This window comes from Pleuronectes platessa, chromosome 2, assembly GCF_947347685.1.
Source record: "Pleuronectes platessa chromosome 2, fPlePla1.1, whole genome shotgun sequence".
NCBI lineage: Eukaryota > Metazoa > Chordata > Actinopteri > Pleuronectiformes > Pleuronectidae > Pleuronectes > Pleuronectes platessa.
Window position 1 is genome coordinate 30014666 of NC_070627.1, and position 21218 is coordinate 30035883.

Here is a 21218-nt window from a genome sequence, read left to right on the forward strand (position 1 = left end):
TTGATGAGAAATAATGAGTCTAGTAGTTCCAGTTTGTAGATAGGAAGGCAGATGAAAAACAGGAAATCTAACTAAAAAACACACAAGAAGCCTACCACATGAGAAGACTAAACAGCAACACAAATTCAAAGCATGTCTTAACATTCAATCAATCAATCAATTGAATTTTATTTGTATAGCCCATATTCACAAATCACAATTTGTCTCACAGGGCTTCAACAAGGTGTGACATCCTCTGCCCTTAGCCCTCAACAAAAGTAAGGAAAAACTACTAAAGCATAATCATAATCCATAATCAGCTGCCAACACGATCAGGATCCATGGTCACAATCCACGCTCCACCATCACGCTACAAAACTTTGGATGGTCACCCACAACATCCATGGGTTTACTCAGGAAGTTAGCCCTCTATACCAAATAATGCCAAAATTATCTGTTTGGCTGATTTCAGTGTTCAGAGTTTTGCAATGGCTTGTTTTTTAGTGACCAATTTGTTCTTGCTAGTAGCAAGTGTAACAGAGTTAAGAATGCACTGTATTTATTTTATTTATAATTTGTATTTGTGAATTTTATTAAGTTATTATTTTATTTTGATAGTGCTACTTGTGGAGGTGATGTCGTTGTGCACCACCTTTTGTGCTCCCCGAAAGTTTGTTACTTCCTGTTGGCCCTTCCCTCCCTCAGTTTAGTTTTTCATCACTGAGGGTGAGTCACCTGTGTAAAAGCTCTGTGCTGTTTTGTAGTTTTCCTTGAAGGAATGACCGTTGTGGATTGTATGTTGCGTGTATGAGTACAGTGTGCTGTTGTTTTGAATGTTTATATGTTTTGACAATGTTGTGGTTTGAAATCCACGGAGATGTTATTTACATAATGTGGCCGCCATTTTGTTTTTGCTCCGCGGATTTCGGCAGCCTTTGATGTCAATTTGTTCTGTTTTGTAGACTTTTGTATGGAGAAAAAGGAGGTTTTAACAGCAAACCTATGTTGTTGTCTGCAGGTATGTGAGTTTCTTTTAGGATCTAATAACTGTTTCACCAATAATGTGCTACTGAGCAGTTTAGTTTTTCATCACTGAGGACTTTTGTATGGAGAAAAAGGAGGTTTTAACAGCAAACCTATGTTGTTGTCTGCAGGTGTCTGCAGTTTTTGTAGGTGAATAAAGTCCCAAAAACCAAGTCCTGAGTCACATTTCTACATCCGTTACACTGGTGCCGTGACCTTTCGGATCATCAGACCAGCTTGATGCTCGTCGCCGTGGATGCTGTGCTGCCATCCTGATCCACGTCTCAAGATTATAGTGCGGTCAGAACTGTAGAAGACCCTTGATTGGGGAATAGCGATTTATATATATATATATTTTTTTTTTTTTTTTTTCTCTTCCCCTCAAGTGTGTTGACAACTGTTTTCATTTCTAAATATCTGTGTACTTCTTATTAACCTTTCTTTAAAAAAAAAATATTTTTATATATATATATATATTATAATTTTTTTATTTTTTTTTATATACACAACGCAAGTACATTTCATGGTCAAGAGTTGTTTTAATTAACAATGGATGATTTTTCTAGTCCTATTCTGCCAAAAGGTAGAGGTGCATGGATCAGTGCTATTAATAACAGTAGGGATGTGGGACGCTCAACAGCAATGCCGGATGGCTATGCAGATACTGGGTTAGGTCAGAGCCCGAGTTATACTCCCACTAGTGTGCCTACAGGGGGGGGGGTCCACATACTTCCACTCCTGGCAGTGATGTTGATGCCATTCACCATCTCAAAGACATGGTAGGACAGTTAGGAGCTCAGATTGGTGAGTCTATTGTAGCAAAGCTGATGTCAGCTGGTGTTGTAAGCTTAAATAGTGGTAATCATACTGCTCCTATGACTGAGAACAGACCTAGTGACACTACCAGACATGATGTTCCACAAGTGACTGTACGTGTTAAGCCTGACAGAGAACCACAGACTTTCAGAGGTGACAGCACTGACAAAAACTCAGTCCAGGACTGGATTGACATGACTAAGACTTACCTCAGAAAGCAAGATGTTCCTATACAAGACCAGGGAGAAAATTATAAGTCACTTAATGGGCAAGGCCAGGGATGTTGTGAAAATCGCCCTACGCAGTAACCCAGCTCTTGACGTACGACAGAAACCAGAACTGGTGTATGACATTCTTCTCCAGTATTTTAGTGATGCTTCGTCATGTCTTCCTCTGGCAGACTTTTACGCCCCTCTGCCAAAGCACAAAGAGAACCAAGTCGATTACTGGATAAGACTGAATAAGGCAGCAGATCAAGCCAATGAGGGCCTGCGCAGGCAAGGGAAGCAGACGGAGGACATGGTTGATGAAGTGGCCCTGATGTTTGTCAAGCATTGTCCAGACCCAGAGCTCACTAGCATCCTCAAGTGTAAACCAGTCCATGAGTGGAACTCGCGTGATGTTCAGCTGAGGATTGATGACTATCAGAGGGAGTTGAGAGCTAGTAGCAGAACCACCAATGCTAGTCAGCTAAAAAGCCACACTGCCTCTGTAGCTCCTGAGCAATCCACACCAGCAGTGTCCGAGCAGCATCACACCCTTTGCCCCTCTTCAGCGTCTGAAACAATTCAAGGTGAATCCCGTCCGGCTCAGAATTATGCTCCTGTGCCAGCTGTGGCACAAAATCTACAACAGTCAGAAGAGAGGCTCCTCACTCGTGTAACGGACATGTTTCAGGAGATGATGGAGAGAATGCAGCAGCGCAGTATTAACCGCCCAACTCGAGGAAGTAAGTTTCAATATAACCCTCGCGACAGACGTTCCAGAGAGGCGTTTTGCAGAGTGTGTAACGACTCTAGCCACACCACCACTTCGCACTGCATAGCCGAGAGACTGTGTTTTGGCTGCTACGCCCCTGGCCACACCCGGCCAAATTGTCATGTCAAAAGCTCCTCCCCTCCTCACGCTGAGGGAAACTAACTGGCCTGTATTTGGAGGGAGGCAGTACAGGTTTCACCAAAAACTTCCAAACTGAAGATATGTCTGATGCTGAGACTGTTTACATATCTGCGAAAGACTCATGTAAAAACTCTACAGTTGTTTATCAAAATATTCACAGAATTGGCAATAGTGACAGTCTTTTCTACACACCTGCAGTGGTGAATGGATTAGTGATAGGTGGTATATTGGACAGTGGTTCTATGGCCTGCATTATTAATGAAAAGGCTGAGATGAAACTGAGAAATGCTGGGTCAATTACAGAGCAGACGTGTGTTGACGTGAATGTAGTCCTTGTTGGTTGCGGCGGGCTTCGTGTTAAACCCAAATGTGCTTTTGATGTGGAGATGGAAGTGTATGGCTGTAGGATGTTGGTTCCCACACTAGTTGTTCCAGGACAGCATGACGAGTTGATCATAGGGACTAATGTCATAAAACACGTCATGCATCAGTCTAAGCAGCGTGAATTATATTGGGACACAGTGTCTGGTCCCTGCTCAACCGTTGACTCAGAAACGGTAAATTTCGTGTCTATGCTCTCTGGTGTGAACCCTTGGAAAGGGGAAGCAGTTCCTGACAAAGTTGGAACGGTGAGGTGTAACTCAGCCACATGTCTCGAACCTGGTCGGGAATATCTCATCTGGGGAAAATTGCAGAAAAACACTGTTGTTTCACCTGGCAGTGCTGTCATGTCAGAGCCTACGTCATCACGATCAATTCCTAGAGGCATTATGGTTGCGAGACTTGTAACTACACTCTGGGGAGACAGATGGGTCCCACTCAAGCTAGTCAACACAACAAGCAAGTCTATAGTGCTGAGGCGCAACGCAAAACTGGCTGACATCTTCTCCTGTGTAGCACTTGAGGATATGGATGTTGCTGATAGCCCTGAGGTTGCCCTCCCCAGTTACACTCAGTCAACTGTGCCACTTGCTCCTGAAGCAGATTCTGTCAAAGACCGGCTCATGTCAGTTAGACTCAGTAATGTTGACATTGAGTCATGTGAGGTGTCAGCGGATTGCAAGAGAAAAATTACCGATCTTGTCTTGCAGTAAGAGGACATATTTTCAAAACACCACCTAGACTGTGGTGAGGCGAAAGGTTTTGTTCACCGTATATACCTGTCCGACAACAGACCATTTAGACTCCCATACAGAAGAGTGCCCCCTGGTCAATACCAGAAACTTCGCCAAGTGTTGAACGAGATGGAGGAGAAAGAAATCATTAGAAAAGCATCGCCTCTGGTGCTTGTGTGGAAGAAGAACGGAGATCTCCGCATCTGTACAGACTTTCGGTGGTTGAATAGGAGAACCCTGAAGGACGCCCACCCTCTTCCTCATCAAGGGGACTGTTTGGCAGCGCTTGGAGGCAACTGTCTGTTCAGTACAATGGATCTGACCTCCGGCTTTTACAACATGCCCCTTCACGAGGATGATAGGAAGTATTCTGCCTTCACCACACCCATGGGCCTGTTCGAATACAACCGTTTGCCACAAGGTCTCTGTAACAGCCCAGGGAGCTTCATGCGCATGATGACCAGCATCTTTGGTGACCAAAATTATCTGAGTCTGCTGTGCTACTTGGATGATCTGCTGGTGTTTGCACCCGACGAGAAGACTGCCTTGCAACGGCTGGAGTTGGTGTTCAGTAGATTGCGTGGTCATAACCTAAAGTTGGCCCCTAAGAAATGCTTCTTCCTCAGGAGATCCGTAAAATTTCTTGGTCACATTATAGATGAGAATGGCGTTTCAACAGACCCATCTAAGGTTGACAGCATCACAAGCATGACGAGCAAAGACTTGATGGAGCCTGATGGCAAGACACCTTCTCAGAAGAGAATTAGGTCATTTTTAGGGATGGTGAATTACTACCAACACTTTGTGCCCAGGTTCTCCGCCATCGCCAAGCCGCTTTTTGATCTGCTGAAAGGTGGAAAAAGGAAAGGCAAACCGCTCAAGATCAAATTGTCAAGTAGGAAGCTACATGAAACTGACTGGACTAGAGAGCAGGATTGAGCTTTTGAAGACCTGAAGGACTTGCTAGTTTGAAGTGTCGCCTTGGCCCACCCTGACTTCACCCGACCCTTCATGCTGTCGACTGATGCATCACTGGATGGCTTGGGAGCTGTGTTGTCCCAAATCCAGGAAGGCGATATGCGTGCCAGACCCATTGCTTTTGCCAGCAAGTCATTGTCTCAGTCCCAAAAGAACTATCCAGCCCACCAGTTAGAGTTTCTCGCTTTGAAATGGTCAGTTTGTGACAAATTCAGTCACTGGCTAAAAGGCCACAAATTCACAGTTTGGACAGACAACAACCCGCTGACTCACATCCTGACTAAGCCGAAACTAGACTGTTGTGAGCAACGCTGGGTAGCAAAGCTGGCTAGTTATGAATTTGATATTAAGTACGTCCCGGGTCGGCAGAACATTGTAGCTGATGCTCTTAGCCGTATACCATTTGTCAGAGAGGATGTTGGTCACAGACTGCTTGCTGAGCCTTACGAAGGTCTTCTTAACGAGGTCTCAAATGTGTCTAGTGCTTCTGTTCAGAGAGCCTTCTAATCTTCCAGTGGTCACCATACATCCCATTTGGATAGGAATGACATTCAGTCCACGTGCACTCCAGTTCATATGCAAGTTCAGTCTGTTGTGATGGAGGACGTGTCTGCCGTGCTGCAGTCACACATTGAGTGGGACACATGTTCAAGGGTCCGTGCAGCTGAAGTGTTGCAGCATCTACCTCAGTTGATTCCGCCTGGGCTGGACGCCTTACCTGCTTACACCAAGAAAGAACTTTGCGATAAACAGTTGGAGGATGAGGCCCTCTCCCGTGTTTTGTTCTATGTTGAGAGGCATCGGAGGCCTTCCAGAAGAGAAAGGTTTAAAGAGTCTGTCTCTGTTACAAGGTACTTGAAGCATTGGGATAGGCTGAGTGTCAGTAACGGTGTGTTGTACAGGGTTTCTAAGGACCACAAAACTAAGGCAAAGCGTTTTCAGTACATTGTCCCTGATTCACTGAGGTCTGTGGTCCTGCAAGGTGTTCATGACAGAGCGGGTCACCAGGCTCAGTTCAGGACTCTAAGTCTGACTAGTGTTGTGCAATAGTAGGAGTAGAATTGACGTTGGCTAATTATTAATAATCATGAAATATGATTATTAAAATAACAATTATTTCTTAAAAATAATCAAAAATGATAAAGCTATTAATTAAGAAATGTAACACATTTAATTAGAAATGATACGGTTATCCATAATAATAGTTAAAATAATTAATGAAAACAATAAAATTATCAATTAAGAATAATACAAATCTGTAATCATTGCTTATTGTCGCGGGGCACCACCCTGGTTACAGGGACCAACGATACAATCTATAAATATCAGTCTCATAATGATAAATGTCAAATCAATAATCTCAATATTTAATATTAATAATTATTTAATTAACAGTGAAGGCTACTAAGTTCGAGCACAGGCAATCATAATCCAGCTGCAATCACATACATATGCACAAATAATCACAGACTACAGATACTTTAATTACAAAAGCATTTATTAAAAAGGGGAAATAAAGTTAATGTTATTCAATGATTCATCATTTTAACAAGCTCCGATATTTCAAAGATAAACACAGCAGAAGCACTTATCACAATTCAGAAAATACATGTAAAACCGGCGGTCTACCTATGTATGTCTGTCTCGGTGTGTGTGTGTGTGTCTGTGTCAAAGTGTCTCTCTGTGTGTGTGTCTATGTGTATGCATGTGAAATAAAGTTAGTGTTATTTAATGATTCATCATTTTAACAAACTCCCATATTTCAAAGATAACAACAGCAGCCGCTTATCACAATTTAGAAAAACACATGTATTCATCTATGTGTATCTGTGTGTGTATCGGTCTGTGTCTATCAATGTGTGTCTGTGTGGGTGTGTCTGTGTGTGTGTGTGTGTGTGGGTGTGTGAGAGAGCGAGAGAGAGAAAAAGAAGGGGGGCGTGGCGATGACGCAGTCACTTGGTGACGTCACATCTAAGATGGCGGCCGATCATGATTCGTGGAATCAAGGCCTAAAAACTCTCAAAATGGCGGATTGACTACAAAACAAGATGGCGGAGCCGTTATGAATTTAGAGCCAGAATGGGAGGAGAGGGAGAGAGGAGGCGTGGCAATAATAGATTCAAAATGGTGGTTTAACTTGCGTTATTCAAAATGGAGTCTATGTTAATGACACCATGTGGCCGGAGCTCACACTGGTGGTCGTCACATGAATTACACCAAGGGATTTTCAGACAAAGAGAATTCTTTGTCTCTGCTTTGGCGTTCGGCCGCATGGCTTCCAGATGTGTCCAGCCTCTCTGAATATAGATTTAACTATGTTACATGAACTGTATTCTAAATACAGATCGGATGTATGTATAGGTCGGTTTAGAAGGAGAGAGAGAGAGAGAGAGCATACAAGGAGAGAGCAAAGCTCTTAAAAGCACCGTCAGAGACAAGTTACATTTACTTTACCACTCAGCACCCAAGTGGCGTTGTGTGCTGAGGTTTGACCGGTAAAGTCTCTTTAAAGTTGTTCAAACGGTCACAATGAGCTGGAGACGCTGCTCACGGCGCTTAAAAACTGTGGCACAAGGCCGTAACCGGAAACCGGAACTGGCGAGTCGCCGCTAAACATTAGAGACTCGGCGGTCTCATACAAAACAAATACATTCAAGTATTAAAACAAATACGCTACGTATTAGATTAACATCTGCCCAGACAATAAAGCCTCTTACTGTACCACCCTCGCGGTGCGCGTGCGCGTCGGGCCAGTGAATCACGTGGTCTCTCAAGCGGTCTTCGGCCGCTGGACCGGACAAACAGCGGATTTGCTCGTGCTGCTTCGACGAGATGAACGTCGTCCTTCTTCTTCAGGGATGTGGAGCTCGTGCTCCTCAGCGGAATGAATCTCGCGCTTCTGCAGGGGACGGCTGTGGAAGCCGTTTGTAGATCGTTGGGAAAAGAAAAAGTCCGTGGGGAACGTGAAACAGTCTGAGATTGTTCCGTGTGCAATTTCCTGTTTGGTCTTTTCAAGTTAAAAGAGCAAAAGTCCTTTTGAAAATAAAAACGTCGACTGAATAAAGAAATGAAAGAAATGGCTGATAAACTAAAAGTTAAGGTTGCCCCCTTTTAGCAACTAAATCAGCTGGGAGGCCCCGAAGGGGGCCTGGTGTTGTCTTCAGAGCAGGGTAAAATGGCAGCGATGTTTGGGGTCTCAGTGGTTTTGTTCTACCTGAGAGGTCCTCCTCCTTGAGGAGTTGGTCATAGGATGATGCTGGCTTTAAGCCAATTGAGTGTCAGAAATGGATCTGAGTGGGCGGGGCTTGGAATTGAGCAGGGGTTTCTGGGAAAACCCCAGGACATTTTTCCACCACCAGGGGGAGATTCTTGAGCCTGCAGGAGGATGTTTTCCCGCCCAAAGTTTAACAACCCTTTGTTCCTCTCGGCTCCAGTGTCTGGTGGCACCCCGCTGGGCTCTGGCCCAACACTAGACAGAGGTTTTTCTGGACAAATCTTGATAGAGACGTGAGAGATTATGTTCGTCATTGTCAGCGATGCATTGTTAGCAAGACGGTTGAGCCTGAGGGTAGAGCCCCGTTGGAGAGCATCACATCTACAAGGCCGTTAGAATTGGTTTGTATTGACTTTTGGTCAGCCGAGGATTCCAAGAACAAGTCCATTGACGTCTTAGTGGCTACGGACCATTTCACAAAAATGGCTCAGGCATTTCCATGTAGGGATCAGACAGCCAAACAGGTTGCAAGAGTTCTCTGGGATCGTTACTTTTGTGTATTTGGTTTTCCCGAAAGGATCCACAGTGACCAGGGTGCTAACTTCGAGAGTCACCTGATTAGTGAGCTTCTCAGAGTCTCAGGCATCCGGAAATCCCACACTACCCCCTACCATCCTATGGGAATTGGGAGTTTAGAACGTTTCAACCGTACCTTGGGTGGCATGATCCGTGCATTGTCCCCTGATGAAAAAAGTGATTGGCCAAGGCGCTTGCAGACTCTGACATTCATGTACAACTGCACTGCCCACGAAACAACGGGTTATGCACCCTTTTACCTAATGTTCGGACGTGTCCCCCGTCTGCCTGTTGATGTTCTTTTTCGTACTGTCCTCCATGACTCTGCAGTGACAAGCTATGAAAAGTACGTTACATGTCTCACTGAAGATCTGAAGGAAGCGATGGAGATTGCCAAAGACCATGCTGGTAGAGAGCAGTACAGGCATGCACAGTTGTACAACAGGAAAGTGAAAGGTTCCGACATTAACATCGGTGACAGAGTGCTCATGGCCAACAATAAAGACAGGGGTAAAAAGAAGCTTGCTGATAGATGGGACTCAACCATTTATACTGTAGTGGACATGAATGAAGGGACACACACGTACAGGATCCGTGACACGATCAGTGGTCAAGAGAAGGTTATCCATAGGAACTTACTGATGCCAGTCAATTTCCTCCCTGTTGGGGACACAAGTGAAACCTCTGAACCTGCCTCGTCTGAGTCTGTTATGGGATCGTCAGTGTCAGGAACTGTTAATGTGGAAGGAGCCGGAGAGACCCAGTTTGAGAGTGACAGTGTGTCTTTTATTGCCAGTGGCAGTCTTGATGCTGACGATGATAAAGACTCACCTGCATCTGATGTACTTAGTCAGGGTGTATCGACTGAACTAGAACCTGTAGATTCTGAGAGGAGGACCATAGATTGGATCACTCAACTGTCGACGCCATGTCCATCAGTAGTGGCTATTTCTGACCACCCGAGCGTGACCTTTGGTTCCCAAGAATCCTCCGTTTTACAAGAGGACAATCTGCTAGCTGACTCAGTTATTTGTAATGTCAGCCCTGTGACTGCTGTGGACAATTCAGCACATGTGAGGGAGTCGGACTGTGATACTGTGACAAAGACTTCTCATACTGACGTGGTACATACTGTAGACCAGACTTCACAAATACCCTGTGACCACTCTATTGCACAAACTCAGGTTAGATCTAGATTTGGTCGGCTGGTTAAACCTGTTAACAGGTTCCTACAAACCATGTCTAGGCAGGATGTTGTTCAGGACAAGTTTGGTGTGTAGTCTATGTTCCAAGCGTTCAATGATTAGGGTTGTATTCAGCTAGTCTACGCCTTAATAAGTCTGAATGTTTTGTTTTGGTTTAATACTCCATTGTTTTTGTTTTCTGCTATGCACAAGTTGCATTACACAATGTGTTAGGGTCTTGTGGGGTGTACAAGGCACCCCGTTGCCAGTTGATGGATTGAGGGTTAACCTGCCCTCATGCCACTTCATCCTTATGGGATACTTTTAATGATGGTTTTCTTTAAGATGTCCCTCAGATATTTGTTAAATTGTAGTGTATGATGGGTACGTACTGTGTAGTTGGTGCTTCACTTCGATAAAATTCAGTGGGGGTGGGTGTAACAGAGTTAAGAATGCACTGTATTTATTTTATTTATAATTTGTATTTGTGAATTTTATTAAGTTATTATTTTATTTTGATAGTGCTACTTGTGGAGGTGATGTCGTTGTGCACCACCTTTTGTGCTCCCTGAAAGTTTGTTACTTCCTGTTGGCCCTTCCCTCCCTCAGTTTAGTTTTTCATCACTGAGGGTGAGTCACCTGTGTAAAAGCTCTGTGCTGTTTTGTAGTTTTCCTTGAAGGAATGACCGTTGTGGATTGTATGTTGCGTGTATGAGTACAGTGTGCTGTTGTTTTGAATGTTTATATGTTTTGACAATGTTGTGGTTTGAAATCCACGGAGATGTTATTTACATAATGTGGCCGCCATTTTGTTTTCGCTCCGGATTTCGGCAGCCTTTGATGTCAATTTGTTCTGTTTTGTAGACTTTTGTATGGAGAAAAAGGAGGTTTTAACAGCAAACCTATGTTGTTGTCTGCAGGTATGTGAGTTTCTTTTTGGATCTAATAACTGTTTCACCAATAATGTGCTACTGAGCAGTTTAGTTTTTCATCACTGAGGACTTTTGTATGGAGAAAAAGGAGGTTTTAACAGCAAACCTATGTTGTTGTCTGCAGGTGTCTGCAGTTTTTGTAGGTGAATAAAGTCCCAAAAACCAAGTCCTGAGTCACATTTCTACATCTGTTACACAAGCTCCAGAAAAAAGAGAGAGAGGATATGTAAAATACACTGAGACGGGTTCTGCATCATAAATCACAATTATCTTCATATGGACATTAAAACAAATACAACTCTATGAGAGTGTAAAATATGCAACATTTAATCTCTCAACCAGAAATGTAAAAAATAACATTTTTTAGATTTGCGTTAAATGCTGGAATATATGACCAGTCATAGCTGTAGTGATTGATGTCATTACTACTCCAGTCCACAGCCTCGATGCTGATTTCTTACAGCAGCCAACTGCGTTACTCTGACAAACAAACTCTCTGGGGCCCACAAAGAAGTTTGTCTATGGAATGCAATTGGAAAAGAGACTCTTGACAGGTCACCTCCAACTGCAAGCTCGGTCAATTATACCTCCTTTCTGATATTATCATGATTTTTCCTTATTTATCCTTACACCTTCTTATTTGTTAGTGGATAATAGAGAAGAAACAAAGGTCGAGAAGGGGCTATTGACATGAAACAAAGGTCGAACTTGGGGATGATGAATTAATCTGGTGTGCACCACAACTATGCAGCTGTCAGGACACCCAAACCGCAACTATAGGTTCTACAAATTTAATGCAATGAAGGCAGGAACAAGGAATCCAGGATCCAACAAATAGTTTTTGACTGGTGTACCTGGAGGGCAATTTTCATTTTGGCACTCATCTTATAACCTATACTTTTCGGAACCACACACACTCCGACACTACCCTCCAGCACAACACTGCTCATAGGATCGGACATGGATCAAAATCCACTCAGCTTTGGTGATATATCATTCCAAGTAATAAGAGTAGCATGTGTTTTGTCTCTCCTTGTTGTCATAAACACCTTTTGTGACTTTCTTCCCACCCATTTACATGATTTACAATACTGCGGTTACTCTAAAACAACTGACATCTATATAAGAGGAGAACTTCTTTTTATAATGTATTACTGGGCCCTGGAACCATATACTAACTTTAAAAAGCTTTAATGGAAAACCTGTTAAACCTGTTAAGTTGTTCCTGTACTGAATTTGTAGCTTCTACTTTTAAAATCCCTTGTTCAGATTGATGTTGCAATCAGACAAGATGTTTTTAGTGGGAGAGTAGTGAGTGCAATTTGTTTTACATTTTACATTTTCTGCTGAAACTGCTTCATTATTGATTTAATTTTACAGCAGAATTAATACAAAGTTGTTTAAGTTAACTTAAACTGAGCATTATCACGTTTCTTTCTTTTCAGTAAGTGGCTGCCAGACAGTGATGATTCCCTGTAAAACTCTATAAACACTTAGGTATGTTTCTAGAAAGGTTCTACTTTTGCCTCTTGCAAAGGAAGAGCGGTTTCACATGACATTGTGTCAGAACCTGTGCTTAGTCTTATTACTAACTGCCTGTGCTAATGTAAAGTGCAGTGTTGAAGCCACAGATCTGGACCCACTGACTGTCCTCTCCGGGCCCACACCTATAACCGATAAATAATAGAATGTTGTCAAATTTTGACATTGTTTCTATTTTATAGCTTTGTTAGCCTTCATGGCACTATTGGTGGCCCAGGAAACGTAGAGACCAATTGCATCTCTTATGACGCCACTCAGCCAATCAGTGAACAATTGTATGTCCACTATTCCCCATAACATGTGGAGTTTCCCTCTTGTGTTCAACGTAAAGAGTCGAGATGGATAGAAATGCCAACACAAACCTAGGAGAGAAGGTATTTTTGTCCTTTTTTCAGTATTAATAAATATGAGCTTGGAGCCTTAATGAGACAAAGCAGGACCATTATAATGCACAACAACAAATAACCGAGGAGGTTAGCCTTCCAGAATGTATCTAGTTTTGTGAAATATTTTGCAAAAAGATGGAATATGCATACACTCTGTGTGTCATTCAGCTAACATGCTACTGTTGAATAAAATGAGCCATTGAACCTTTGATTTGTGGCATCAGTCTGAAGTCTGTTAAAAAACTTTCAATTTAAAATAGTTCATTCTGGACCAAACAAAACAGAGATCATGGAGGTTCCCTTATGAGTGAATGTACTTTCAGTAGAGACTAGCATGCTACACAGAGCTCTGAGGAAATGATGTGCTGGAATGAGTGCTGTATGTGAGTGCAGCTTTGTTGCATCACTGGTGCAGCCAGAAACAATAACAGTCTGCAGTTGCTCTTGCTTACAAGTTACCTAGACTGGTGTAGAAAAGGTGTAGGATAAACACTAACTTTGAATGTGACCTTTTCCCATGGAATTTTTTTCTGATTACATCTATGATCTGACAAGTACAGATACTGTACATCACACAATATACAAACAATTAAATTGTAAGTATGTTGACACCATCCTAACTGCAGTTCCGCTACAGACCAGCGGTGGACTGCAAATAACCCCCCTGTGTCTCTGATACAACAAAATCATAGAGTCTACCTAATTCATATATTAGACCGGTAACACTATAAAGCACCTATCCCATAAGACCTGCTTACATCACCACTGATAGACACATCATTATATGGTGAGTGATATAGATAAGCCATTTCTCACGTGCTGGCTTGAGTCAAGCAGGAGGGGGAAACATCAGTGATGCTATGCCCAGAGGCAATTCTCATTTGTAAGAGCTACTACAATGGGTGGGAACGAAGTTAATTCACATACTCTTTTAGCATCTACTCATGGTGCCAACCCTGTCTGTTTAGTTCAGATTAACATATCACATTGCTCCTGAAACCGTTTTCACCTTTTAGCAGTTTTTCATTTAATCTTTTTCAATTCTTCATTACAAGATGCTGGGTGTATGGACAAAAGAAAATATTTTCAATCGGAAAACGACTGCCTGTGGAGTCGACATTTGTGAAGTTACCGCCATAGATGCTTTCTGTGCAGTACCATCCACCATCCTGTCTAGTAACAACCTTTCCTAATAAAAGTAATGGATCGCCGTGTGGTGTGATGTGCATTTGGAAGCCTGTGATCTGTGGATTTGTCTCTAACTATAAGGCTGAGGTGAACTAAATTGTGTTTTCTTGCTCGACCAAAAGCCAACATGGTGCGACTCCGGAAGCAACAGTTGGTGTCGTGTATCCTAGACGACCCTTGTAGATGTGAACGGTGTATTTAAATCACAGCTTTGGAAGTTAGGTTCGGGTTTTACTCATTTTTAACGATGATCTTACCTTCTGCTGCCTCCTTGCCATATCAGTAGGTTGTTTTGCGTTGAACGGATAAGCGATGCATCGCATCACAAACACATAGAGCTGGAGTCTCTTTTTCCTCTCCTCCTCTTCCCTCTGCATCTTCTCCAGGTCCTCCTTCTCCTTTTCGCTGCCGATTGACGGGCTGGGGCTGGAGGGTCGGCCACCGCCGCTCCCGCGGCCCCGGGGCTGAAGCCCTCCTCCACCGTGGCAGTCCGCAGCTCGCCCCGGTGACAGTCGGGCTCCTCCTTGGCTCTTCGGGGCCGCCACCTCTTTGCGTTCCACCTCCAGTACATCATCCCCTTCCTCCTCGCTGGAAGAGGGGTCCAACATGCTACTGAGGCTGTTGAGGTGGCGACTGTAGGCCTACCTGCAGCAAAAGTACAACTGTAAAAGTAGAAGAAAAAAATACCGAGCCGCTTCAGGGACGAGCACAGAGGGAGGGACTCGACTGAAGCTGCTGCGGAGACTCACAACCTGACTGGTGAGCGACTGTTGTTCCCGAGGAAAAACTGTCGAGTCTGTCTCGGCAAGAAAAATGAAAGTGTTGGTGTGGAGTTGGTATCGTGATTTCCAGACCTGTCAACTCTGCCAGTCAGTGGTACACAGGAGGGATTTACCATGAGCAGATATAAAGGGGGAGGGGTCGCAGCGAGGAGTGATGATGATGTGTTGATGCTCTGCTGCCTGCGGAAGGAAGAGGCAGGGCCGGGAGCTGACCACGGTGCTGAAACCCGATCCCCGGCTGCTCCGGGATCAGTTAGATTAGCCTGCGAGCACAAGAGATGAACAGCCACCTGATGAGCCAGCTGAGTCTAAGGAGGTCACATCTTTACAGCAGCAACCCGGATTCAAAGGGCTGTGGCTTTCACAATCAAAGCTAATTTCCAGTGATTTCATCAAACCAATAATGTCTCAATGTTGAAAACATGAAAATGTTTGAAATATTAAGAATAGGGTTCTATTTACTATCCCTGTGATGTTTGGAGAGACAGCAGCTGGTTCAACACGGGTCTGAAACCGTGCCTACCATCAATTGTCTTAATAAGAGCATATGAAATAAGTTACATTTATAAAGTAATAACATTGTCTTGTGTATATATAAACAGTATACAGCAGTGTTGTCATGAAGTCCCTGGCTATGTTTTTGAGGTGATAAAATACTGATTTTGAGATTGCTTTAATGTAACTGGTACGGTTAAGGTTAATACTAGCAGGGCTTACTCTTTAACTGTATAATTTCAAAGGGCTTCAACTTTACTCTTAACTGTAGAGAACCCTGGGATAATGTAACATGTGCTTTGATGTTTAATAAACATTTATTTGAAGAATATCAGGATCAATTTACCGTAGCGCAATAGTTGTAGGCTAGCTAATAAATGGCACCTACCTATGAATTTAAAAATATTATTATACAAATCTAAACATTATACTTTGAAAAAAGTATTCAAGATTTGTTTTAATTATGTGCATAATAAGAGCTGATTTTTTCAGTGAGAATTTTAAATTGGATTATAAACAAGGTTAAGGAAAATGTATAAAATCAAGTAAGGACATTCTGAAGGCAAACTAAATGGCCCCAAAAGTGCACAATTGTTTGCAGCTGCAGCAATGCCCAAAGTCACTGCAGGGACAAAGGTTGTTTTCCCTGGCCAGGATAAAGATAAACTGTACCCTGTAATGTCTAATCCAGCCTTGAATGGTTCCTATGGACACATCCTCACAGGCCTTCCCCGTGGAAATCAAGATGCTCTGTCTTGTTTACAGGTTTCTGTTACAACCTCCCACCCAGATGCGGGACAAATGTCCTTTACCTCATTGAGAAGTGGGCAATATGATAGTAAAAAAGGTCTGAATGTGGGCTGGTCATTGAACTAGGTGCAAACCAGAGCCACCCAATCGAACCTTACCTAATCAAGATGAAAATGTGTTGGGGCTGAGTTGAGTAAACAAAGTGTCCAAATGGCATGTTGTTGAAGGACCCCTTGATTGCAGTCACTTTGCTTCTTCTCTGGCAAGGAACCTCCACAAATTCTGTTTTGTTACCTTCTATCCAACGTTGTGAAGTTCAACCATGCCATCAACAAAGATGCTAAGATTGCATTTATATCAAAGAACATCTATGTAAGTAAAACAAGGGTAGAGTAAATACAGCTATGCATCAACACGAGAGGCCCACTACATTAACCATACATACAAAGGTATGCCATGCCTAATGACCATGTCTGCAATAGTAGTTTCACGACATCTGTCAGTAGTCATTGGAACAAATACAGATGGTTAATGCTCTTTTTTATAATGGAGCTGTAATAGTGAGTAATAAGTATAGTTATAGTCTGTACAGAAACAGTTCCCACGTGCTCAGTTTATGAAAGGGGTTCCCCCAGCAGACTTTAGCAGCATAACTAAGGGATGTTCAGGACTCACCTGATCCATCGCTAACTATAGGCTTTATCAAAAAGAAAAAAATTTAAGTTTAACCTTAAATGTAGAAATGGTGTCTGCCTCGAGAACCCAGAGTGGGAGCTGGCTCCACTGGAGAGGAGCCTGGTAGGTGAAGGCTCCACCTCCGATTGTACTCTTAGAGATTCCTGGAGCCACAAGAGAGCCTGTATGCTTACAGGCATTTAGTCCTTAAACTCCAATGACAAAAAACCCTGAGGTGCACACTAGTTAAGCCATACAGCACCCAATATGGTGACTGGTGTAACCACAATATAACCACCAGGGGGACAACCTAATAATCTAGACCTGCCTGAATTTATTCAATTAAAATGAATTACCAGCACAGTCACTGTTTGTAGGGCTGTGGCATGGTGCAGAAATTGACAGTTAACATATTGATTTGCTCAGATAAGCCCACGCTGTAGTTACGGGAGCTTGAGACACTTTTATGTCAAATATGAAGTATTTTGATGGTTGAATTGCATTTTGGACCAACATGTCAGGTTAATCACTGTCATTGAAGTCTTCAGTTATAATGACGTGGATTTTATTCACAAACAGTCACTAGCCATTGCCATGATGAAGTTGCCTAATTACATAACTGCTGAGAGACCATGGTAACATGCTGTGTTCATTTGTATCAGTACATCTCACCACATCTCCCCCTTTTAGAAACACAAAAGGCCTACTAAAGGAACACTTAGCTTAGGAAAATTATCCCTTAAGAATTCTCACTATCCTACTGTGTATCAATACAACATTTAAGATACACAACAGACTGGAAAACTATGACTTCGGGATAGACTGCCCTCCGCCAGCAATAACCTCAGTAGTTGTTGTTACTATTGAAGAACAATATTTTAACTCAAAAGTCTATATTGTCCCTCTCTAGGTAGGGACATTTCATTTAATTTGTAAAATCACAAGTAAAGTGCATTTCAAAGTTCGATATAACATCTCCTGGCTAGTGGTACAAGAGCCAGTCAGTACGGATCTGCCTTCCTATCATGGGCATTGTTCTGTAGCTCATTTAGACCAGGTATGAGTTAGGCTGTTTGAGAGTTTGGTCGGCTCTTTCAACTCCCCAATTTCCCTGACGGTAAATAGGGCTAGAAGTAGTGTGAGTAAACCCATACTCTTTACAAAAGTCTCCAAACTCAGCTAACTTAAACTGCATGGTGTGGTCACTGACGAGCTTCAGAGGCATTCTCCATACAGCTTTTAAACCGGTTAATGACCTGAAGGCTTGACAGCGTGTTTGCTACGACCATCTGTTTCCCCGGGCCGTGTACGATCGTGGCATTGAACATCTTAGGGCTCATCCAAGTTTTTCGGCATTGCATTGATGCTTTGTCCTGATCATAGGCTTTGATCAGCGTTACGAGTGGTTGGTAGTATGGAGGCAGAAGCTGTCCATTCCTTGTAGATAGCGTGCAAACCTTTCACAGGACCACACCACTGCAAAGCATCCATCTCTATCTGTGACTATACCTTCTGGTAGGATGCATGAGCAGAAGCGACTGGTCTCAGCTCAACTTTGTGTTCCTGCAGTAGTTCAGCAGCCACGGCGTTTATGAAAATGCGTGCATAAATGTAAAAGATATATATATATTTTACATTATATTATATATATATTTATATACAGAAATATGATATATATATATATATATATATGCACAGCCACCAGATGTATTCTTCAGTTGTCATAAAAACTCAAACGGTGTGAGCAGTGTACAGTCTGAGCTACTGTAAAAAAAACATGGCGACCTCCGTTGAGAAGACCTCAATTGGCACTAATACCCTCCCAACAACAGATATCTCAGAAACGGCTGAGAATCCTACCCATTACTTAGACAGCTTCTCTCTGATCACCCGTGATCAGTTTACCAAATTAATCTCAGGTTCTAAACCTTAGATCCCATTCCTACCAAATTACTTAAAGAAATTCTGCCCCTAATTGATAGTTCGTTACTTAACATTATCAATCTGTCATTATCATCAGGTTATGTACCACAGTCTTTTAAAATAGCTGTCATCAAACCCCTACTCAAAAAACCCACCCTAGACCCAGAGGTTTTAGCCAATTACAGGGCAATATCTAATCTCCCCTTCATACCTAAAATCTTAGAAAAAGTTGTTGCCAATCAGCTGTGTGAGTTTCTCCGGGAAAATAATATATATGAAGACTTTCAATCGGGGTTTAGAGCCAATCACAGTACAGAGACAGCCTTGGCAAAAGTCACTAATGACCTTTTAATAGCCTCAGATCAGGGACTTGTGTCTGTCCTCGTTCTGTTAGATCTCAGTGCAGCATTCAACACAATTGACCATCAAATTTTATTACAAAGACTTAAACAGTTAATTAACATTAATGGAACCGCCCTTAACTGGTTTAAATCGTATTTTTCTGATCGCTCCCAATTTGTGCAAATTAATGATGAGTCATCTGTGCGCACCAAAGTTAACCATGGTGTTCCACAGGGCTCTGTGCTCGGCCCAATTTTATTCTCATTATATATGCTTCCACTAGGAAACATTATCAGGACACACTCGGTAAATTTCCACTGCTATGCGGATGACACCCAGTTATATTTGTCAATAAAACCTGAACAAAGTAATCAATTAACTAAACTTCGAACATGTCTCAAGGACATAAAAACCTGGATGACCCGCAATTTTCTCTTATTAAACTCAGACAAAACAGAGGTTATAATACTTGGCCCCAAACACCTTAGAGATGCATTATCTAATGATATAGCTGCGCTAGATGACATTGCCCTTGCTTCCAATGAAACAGTCAGGAACTTGATCCTGATTTATCCTTTAATAGTCACTTAAAACAAATTTCTAGGACCGCTTTTTTCCACTTGCGTAATATTTAAAAAATTAGAGATGTCCTTTCCCAAAAAGATGCAGAAAAACTAGTCCACGCCTTTGTTACATCGAGACTGGACTATTGTAATTCATTATTATCTGGCTCCAGCAGTAAGTCGTTAAAGACTCTACAGCTTGTCCAAAATGCAGCAGCACGTGTCCTGACGAGAACAAAGAGAAGAGAGCACATTTCTCCAATATTAGCATCGCTACACTGGCTTCCAGTTAAATCTAGAATAGAATTTAAAATTCTTCTCCTCACCTTCAAGGCCCTTAATAATATAGCGCCTTTTTACCTTAAAGAGCTGTTAGTACCTTATAAACCCGCTAGAGCACTCCTCTCCCAGAATTCAAGCCTACTTGTCGTCCCTAAATTCTCTAAAAGTAGAGTAGGAGCCAGAGCTTTTAGCCATCAAGCCCCTCGGCTGTGGAATAATCTACCACTTTCAGTTCGGGAGGCAGATACCATCTTTTCATTTAAGAGTAGGCTCAAAACCTTCCTTTTTGATAAAGCTTATAGTTAGAGCTAATTAGTGCGCCAGAACGTTACTTGTTCTATTTTATGACACATGACACACGGAGCTTCTCTTTCCAGCTTCTCCTTCCTCTTCTCCATCCCTATCCCCCTTCCCCGGAATCCCTTTGCTTTATCACCCGCAGATCCAGGGCCTCTGTGGCCGCACCATGGATTGCGGTTTGTGGATCGCGCACCGGGGGTCGCGGTGTTGGATCCAGTGTGGCGGATTCTGAGTCATGTGGGCTGATCGTGGTGCTGGTGGCGGACCCTGTGTCGCGTTGGCATTGGGCACAGGCGGTGGACCAGGACCGCGGTGGTGGCTTGTGATGGGTCCTGGTGGGCGGCGGTGGACGGTGACTGAGGACTGGAGTGGCGTCTGGTCTGGATGGTGGATCGTGGTCTGGATGGTTGCTGAGCATGGACTGTGCTTGCAGCGGGACTGCTTGGCATGTCATGTTGGGGTTGTCCTTCGGGATGTCTACCCCCATCAAATGCTGCTAGAGACTTTGATTATTGATGATGTTCTCCTGCACGTGGCATCTATTGCACTTCTGTCCGTCCTGGGAGAGGGATCCCTCACATGTGGCTCTCTCTGAGGTTTCTACATATTTTTACCCTGTTAAAAGGGTTTTTAGTAGTTTTTCCTTACTCTTGCTGAGGGTTAAGGACAGAGGATGTCACACCCTGTTAAAGCCCTATGAGATGAATTGTAATTTGTGAATATGGGCTATACAAATAAAATTTGATTGATTGATTGACTTACACACACACAAAATAAATATCCAAAAACTTTTTGTAAAAGACAAGAAAATATATGTAGGCTAGCTATAAAATTTGGTTGGCAGCCTTGATGGAGTTCGAATCTCCTGGTCTTCTGCAAGTGAGTATTCGTATGTCTGGAACGGAGGGGCTCTCCGTCACAAACAGTACCGGGTAATTTACGCATTCTATATTTTCTTAAAAATACATTCAGTTTGAATTGCAAGTGACTGATATTTATGTAAACATAGAATGAAAAAATAAATATGGATAGAGCGCGTATATAATATATAACT

General features: G+C 42.8%; 1 protein-coding gene across 1 annotated transcript in view; it reads right to left on the reverse strand.

Moving 5' to 3' along the window:
* cadpsa (Ca2+-dependent activator protein for secretion a) overlaps positions 1 to 14660 on the reverse strand; it is a 175196-nt gene extending 160536 nt beyond the window's left edge. Inside the window, exon 1 of the mRNA XM_053441612.1 lies at positions 14310 to 14660. Within this exon, the coding sequence (XP_053297587.1) occupies positions 14310 to 14660 (351 nt within the window). The remainder of the gene's footprint in view (positions 1 to 14309) is intronic.
* Positions 14661 to 21218: the final 6558 nt, after the last annotated feature.